Genomic DNA, 7,466 nt, shown 5'->3' with positions numbered 1-7,466 from the left:
TATAGATAATGGATGGATGTTTCGATGGGATTTTCTGTTGATGTTCAAAAGATATGTGCCTTCCCTGTAAAATGACAATTTGGTGCTATATCAGACAGTAATGGGCCCAACACATTCCACAAATTAGTGACAAAAAAGCAGGAATATGTGAAGAATTAAAGCAGTTATAGATGGAACGAAAACTGATGCTTCGCTACCACGTTGAAGCCAAAATACTGAAAATGTGACGGGACTTGTTTTTCTGCGCTGCCAAAATTAAAACGCTGGACAAGAACAACATGTGGAATGGCAGCGGCAGGTGCAGCAACAGGTACACGGAGACGTGTGAAAAAAAACGACACCAAGAAAAGTACACGGAGATATTTTAAGTCAAAATGCTGCTTTGATTTCATAACATCTCAAACTTATCTAAGCATCTAAATCTGTACACAGAATTTAAGCAGAGAGAGTTTCAGTTCTTAACTTTATGTCGTTGCAAAGCTCTTATACTGAAATGTTGCCGCTAATGGCTAACGTTAGCTTGTTAATGTAGAAATAGCTGAAAACGTAGGCTACGACTGGTTATAATGTCAAAATATCAAAGTGTAAATGCATCTGGGGACCAATTATCAGATGTAATATTCAGCTTTTTTTCTGATTATTGGTATATATTTCTTTAAAATTCATGAATAGTTAACAGAATAAACTAGTTTGACTATGACGCAGCCATTTCTTTCCATCTGTAGTCAATTTGTAGTTCAAACAACGTCCCGCCCACAGCACTATCTGATTGGCTACCTCTCACTCGTAATAGCCTATCAGCACTGAAGGATCTCTTTAATTAAAAAGGCCTGCAACAAAAAGGGTATTTCAGTTAAGATTTTACTGCAAATTGGCTCCAATCGGCCTCCTCGATTACTAATAATCTGTATATGTATGTATGAAAAAATGCACATTGGTCGAGCCCTGATTAGCACTCTGTATGTGCAGCAGGTTTTAATTATTTAAAATTCAATCATTTGATTATTTAGTTCTTCTGGTGTTGAATGTGGTATAAAGAATCAGGGATTTAGCAGCAACTGCACCAATAACCACATTTTGGGTTTGGTAGCAACTGTAATATATATATGTTAGAAAACTATTCACAGATCTAAAAAAAAATAGTTCCACCACGAAATACGACCACAATCCTCTTGTTTATCATCACTTCTATCAATCGTTCTGTTCGGGTTATCTTAGATCTTTGTAGGAAACAGAACAATTCAGCTTTTTTTTCTCGCAGTTTTAAATGAGGTTATTAAACCTCATTTTCTAATATTGATGAGGTTTTATCGTGTCATATTTAAACCAGGACAGAGTGAGTTGATAATTGATAACTGATAATTAAACATTTTTCTCCATCTTATCAAACTGCCATAAATACTTTACTAGAAGGAAATCCAGTGCACTCTACAAAGAATAATCTGTCACCTCTTAAGCTCCATATTTTACTTTATTTTTTCAAATTTGTGCCGTCAGTCGGTAACACCTCCACAGCTGCGAGGCCAAACTGAACGACCCCCGTCCGTGGATCATCTGCGGATAACAATGAGCGTCCTTATCGTTTCCACCAGGCCGGAGTGAGACCGGAAAAAAACTCCAAATTAGCATCTTTAATCAGACTTTAGTCAGAAGCTAAACTGTACATCAGAGAGTGAGTAACAGCCTCACAAACAATGAGTCAGTGACAGTGATGTTACTGAACCTGTTCTAAAAATTCTCAACGGTAAAGTCGACGGAATTTAATGCGATGCTGCATCCATTTCAGTGACAGTATTACCGAGATACAGCCTGAAGATGCGGCCCGGTCCTGCTAAAGGAAGAAAAGACTCGAGGAAATTCTGCTAATCAGCGCTTAGTAGAAACTTATAATCTGCATAATTTATGAGCTTTGTGAACTTGTGAGTCCACTGCTGGACCCCAACTGGACCAGCAGCCTCCATTAACAGAGGAGCAGAGCTTTTACAGTCTCCTTTACTGTCTCCTACTAAAAATAGCAGTTTTGGGTGGAGTGTGAGTTTAATGATAACATCCATAATTTGGTTTTATAAGCCAATAACGCCCACCCAGCTCCATAAATCTCTCTGAAACTCAACTGTGAACCGCATTAAGTCTTAAAACATTGATACGTGCCATATGATGCCAGAACGGTACCCGACTTACGCAGCTGACTTTGGGCCAGAATGCTTTTACAAAACTCAACAGGCATAAAGTCCTGAATGACCTTCACATTTTCACTTTTTTTTTTGGCCAAACTAAATTTTCTAAATGGAACTTAAAGAATTGGCATCGCAGCTAAAAGTCGGCCGTTAATTTTAACTAAATTAGTTGAGATAATAAACGTGATTCATGGATGGAGCTTCCAGTGCAGCAGGTCTCCTTTTTGGCAGCTGGTTTTGGGGAAACCTGGGCGATATTGGTGCACACAGAACGTTTCTGAAGATGTTTTACGAGCATTAAAAGCAAGAGATGAACAAATTACATTCGGCGCAACAACATGGAGCCCTGAAGGGAAGTTGTTTCAGAGGGACTGACGCTGAAACCTCATGTTTATCTTTCATGTTTCGGGGTTTTTATGAGATTACGTCCGCATGGGATATGAATGAAATGTAAAATACGCAAAACTGCGTCATCACACACACACGGTGTGGAATCTGGAGAGCACATTGAAGCCACTTTTTTTTGTGTGTGTAAAAGAGTTTTGCAATGTTCACAAAGGCCCCTGGGTAGAGACCTAATCAGCCCGGCTGCTGAATTATGCATGACAATAATCTCTAGACCGATCACTGGAATGTATCAGCAGCGCTCTTATAAGCAAAACTCAATTACACTTTCAGATAAATACTCAGGCTTAGGTTCTTTTTGTACATGTGTTTAATTGATGTTTTCTTCTTAAAGACGCTGTTGTGATGCTCCTTATTTGCTAATCTCCTTCTGACAGCACTGGTGATGACAGAAATTTACATATTTAAGGCCACTAACAGTCTGAAAGGATGTGTATAGAGCTCAGCCCTGCTTTGTTAAGGCCTGATTGTTGTGTTTGTGCATGCAGCACAACTCCGTGTGGGCGTCCACGGTGAGCCTAAAGTTCAAATCTGTGGAACTTTGACTTGAGCTGTGCTGACAAGCGCGGATGCATCATGCTTGAATAGACGAAAAAGTAATTAACCTCACATTAAAGGTTTACAGTAACAAATTGAACTTGAAAAAACTGCCTCTTGGCAAAATATCCACATGCAGATGCAGCGAGCAGGTTGGTTACAGAAACACTGTATGAGTCTCTGAAGCGTAATAATCGACCTCAAGCAACTTTTGCAACACAAAGTGATGAATATTGCAGATCATGTAGTGTAAGATCAGACTGTATAGAGATGGACAATATGCCAACATTTCATCCTACTGCACAAAAGTGAAGCCAAAATATCTCTGAAACAGGCACTGCTGCCGTCATTTGCAACCAGTTTGGTCAGTAGTGATAATAATGATTCCACCTCCGTGCCGGCCCAAAACGCAGCTGGCATTGAACTAAGCATAGCTGCTGCAATCTTTACTTTCATGGACACTCGCTGTACACTTCATCATTTCCTAGATTTAAAAAAAAAAAAACTTTAGCTGCAGCTCGTGGTCCATCTATCTCGCTATATCTCTCTCAGCGACCACTTAGTTGACTGAAAAAGCTGCAAACATCCCCAGATGCCTCAGAACATTATTTCGTGCAGTTTACTGCAGAATGACTCATTTAGTGGTTTAAAACACAAGATAAACCACACAGTTAGTGGGTGTGTCAACCAAATAGTTTTTTATTCCTGCAGCCAGGGTATTTTTTCAATTATCTGCAATGGAAGCATGTTTACACCATGATAAAAACGCGGCATCGTGACAAGGTGTCTACTGAACACTGAGCGCATCACACTTGCAGTTTTTTTCTGGTTATGAGAGTTTAAAAAGATTTTTCAACTTTGGTTAAAACGCCGTCACTTTTTACTCCCCACCTGTTCAATCACAGTGCAGGAGGGGCGGGACAAAGACCAGACTGACCCAACGTCACGAACAACAGCTGAACTAGATGTTAATACTGTTGTTCTCTAAGTATCCAAGTCCGCACCAGGTGATACTCCTGGATTACTACAATAATAAAATGAATGCTTGGAGGAACATTCTGTTCACCATACCAGGTAAGCAGCAGTCAGCTGAGTCATCCAGTTGATTGGTACTTGCAGCAAATTACTTCTGCAGATATTCCTCATCATAGCAACCAAAGCGTCTAAAGCACTCCCAGTTGGGAGTTTTTTTCGAGGAGCTTCTGGCTTTTTCAGCTGGCACACAGCCTTCAGGAAAGGAGAGGTCCTTTTATTTTCTTAAATACAGTTCCTGAGCAGATGTCCACAGGTGAATCCACAACTGTTTTTTATTCACATCAGCTGTTATCATAAGGACATGCACCCTTTTTATAATATCAAGTAAGATAAGCTTTTATTAATCCAACGGTGGGGAAATCTGCAATGTTACAGCAGCGACACTGACAGTGCAAAGATGTGGGGACAGCGGTGGAAAAATAAACAAGAAATATACATAAGTACTGCTAATAATGTACAGATTCAATGATATTTAGAAATGTAGATATTGCACAGATCCCTCTTTATGTGGAAAACAATGATATGCACAGGATTATTCGAATTTGTAAACAAAGATTGATATTGCTCAGATTGTAGTAAAAACTGATATCTGTAACATTCAAGGGAAAATTAGGTATTTAATATGACAGAAACCATATTTTGGAAAAGTATTTTTGGGCTATCTCCTAACATGGAGGGGCGGGGCTTATGACATGTGCTGCAACCAGCCACCAGGGGGCGATATATACATTTTGACTTCACATCTGTCTTTATATTATTACAACCTATATGCAAAAACAACTAAGTAATGATGCTGATCATCAACACTGAAACACAAACTAAATGAGACGAACTCACAGTGAAGCAACGTAAAACAACCACAAACAGACGCAAATCATCCACAAAGAGACACAAAATGACGGCAACATGTTGCTGCTAAAGAGCTGATGCAAAGCAGCTCATACAAAATAGTCTCACAAAGCCAAACCCATTCATGTATGAAATGGTCTGACGGCATTTAATCATCGTTCTACTATCAGGGGGATTGTTGGTGTCTCTTTACACCAATCACAATTGTCTTGGGAAGGACGCCGAACAGGATGCAACAAAGGCGTTCACTCCAAATAGTGACGGGAGCATTGTTTTGGTGAAACATTTGCATGTGGGCGGCGAGCATTGTCATTAAAACAGATAATTGCTTTAAAAAGCCTGCAGGGTTGCTTTATTGCACAAGGTTGCTGGCAAAAGGTGACTGTTGTTGTTTCTCATAATGAAGGGGGTTCTGAAGCGGTAACACTCGGATAGAGCAAGAGGAGGAGAAACATGTAGCAGATAGCAGATTTACACCCACAGTCAACATCCAGTGAGTCAGACTATGTGCAGAACAACCACAAATGGATGCAAATCGTGCACGAAGATGCACAAAGAGTGGACGCAACCACAAAGTAGTCTGATACAGCAGTGTGTAGAATGGTCTGACTGCACTTCATCATCATTCTGCTATCGGGGGGGAAATGCTCTGGTATGCCTGTATTCTATAAAGCAATCATAATGGGTGGAGTTCTGACTGGGAATTGTTTTGGTGCAATGAAAACAGCAACATACAAACACTGGATGGGGAGGAGGAAGGCTCATACCCACAGTCTACATCCAGTGAGTCAGACTAGGTGCAAAACAACAAAATGATCCAATCGTGCAGGAAGAGACACAAAACTCGGATCTCAAAATCAATATCCAGGTGTCACCACGACAACCTAATATTCGGGTATTCGGGTCCAGCCCAAGTAACATCACATACCTCCTGTCCTATCGTTAGTCAGGCACAGCAAGTTTGTTACTGCAGCCACACTTGTTTACACGATGCACGACGCAGTTTGATGATGTCATCAAATGTAGGCGAAATGTAGGCATTAGAGGTTTTCATTATAGGCAAAAAAACAACAAAAAAAGCTATAACAACATTGACCAATGTTACATTTTTATGCCAATTTCTAGTGCTCATTGATGCAAAACAACTGGGACAATGTAGTCTTGCATTACCAGACCATTCACCAGCACTGACCTCATCATCATTCTGCCATCGAGGGACAAAAACTTCAGCATGATTATATTTCTTTTAAGCAGTCACAGTCTTCTTGGGCAAGGCTACGAACAGGACACACCATACAGTGATGCTGAAATTGTTTTAGTCGAACATTTGCATACCAGCAGTCCACATCTGGTGAGTCAGGATATGTGCAGAACAACCACAGACAGATGCAACACGGTGCAAAATGACTAGCTGTCAAAGAGCTGATGCAAAACAACAAATACAAAGAGCAAAGGAAAAACCCCAAGAAGGGGGCCTTTAAAGAGCCCCTCTGCACCCTGACAGTCTGGGCCCCCCTCATTCAAAAGTTTGTGAACCCGCCCCTGCTCTCAGCTGTGAAGTTTGCCTGGTTCTGCTGCTGTCAATCACACATTACATCACCGGCCACCGATCATCAGGTGCGACACACAAACCACCCACGCGAGACATGATCTTATCAGCCTCTTGTCTCTCCTGCATGATTGATCAGTCATGATCAGAGGGCGCGTGTGTGAGCTTCCAGGTGTGTAATTGGTCAGATTGGTATCTTTTAAACCTGTGTGTTTGTGTGTGTTTGTGTGTGTGTGTGTCTTACCTTTCATCCAGTCCACCACCTGGCTCGTGCTCCATTTGCTCACCGGCTCCATCACCAGCGCCATCGAGGAAACTTTGCGCCGACTCTCCGTTGCGCGCAGGCAGCGTCGTTACTCCCCCCCGCGTAAAAAAAAAAAAACAGAGCTCACCTCAGCTCCCCTCCCCTTCCCCTCCCGCCCTCCTCCCCTCCCCTCACCTCCGCAGCCAGGTGACTCCTCTTTTTTTATTATTATTTTTTATTAATTTTTCCCCTTCTCTATTCTATTTATTTCACACTCTCCCGGTCCCGGTGCTGCTCCTGTCTCGGCCCGGTGTCGCGTCCCGTTAACGCAGCGCAGCCCTCGGTGCGGGACAGCCCGGGCGTGTGCGCAGCGGAATCCGGTACATTCCCCCGCTGGAGCCGGTCTGACATGTGTCGCCTCTCTCTCCCCCCTTTTTTCTTTTTTGTTTCCCTCTTCCCTCCCTTCTTTCCCAGTGCGCCAGTCCGGTCCTGCGCTCCCGGTATGTGTGTGTGTGATAGAGAGAGAGAGAGGAGTGTGTGTAGGTGTGTGTGTGCGCAGCCGCTCCGCTACCGACAGCAGCAGTGTAGGATAGATAAGTCACACCGGACTCAACACCCGGCAGCATCTCTCTCTCTCTCTCTCTCCCTCTCCCTCTCCCTCTCTTTCTCT

General features: G+C 42.2%; 1 protein-coding gene across 1 annotated transcript in view; it reads right to left on the bottom strand.

Moving 5' to 3' along the window:
- The window catches only part of cnksr2a (connector enhancer of kinase suppressor of Ras 2a), a 70,354-nt gene extending 63,494 nt beyond the window's left edge, over positions 1-6,860 (bottom strand). The window contains exon 1 of the mRNA XM_008290405.1: positions 6,797-6,860. Within this exon, the coding sequence (XP_008288627.1) occupies positions 6,797-6,860 (64 nt within the window). The remainder of the gene's footprint in view (positions 1-6,796) is intronic.
- Positions 6,861-7,466: the final 606 nt, after the last annotated feature.

Source organism: Stegastes partitus, unplaced genomic scaffold, assembly GCF_000690725.1.
Source record: "Stegastes partitus isolate 25-593 unplaced genomic scaffold, Stegastes_partitus-1.0.2 Scaffold671, whole genome shotgun sequence".
Lineage (NCBI taxonomy): Eukaryota > Metazoa > Chordata > Actinopteri > Pomacentridae > Stegastes > Stegastes partitus.
Note: the sequence above shows the minus strand (reverse complement) of the source record. Positions and strands in the feature narration are given on the sequence as shown.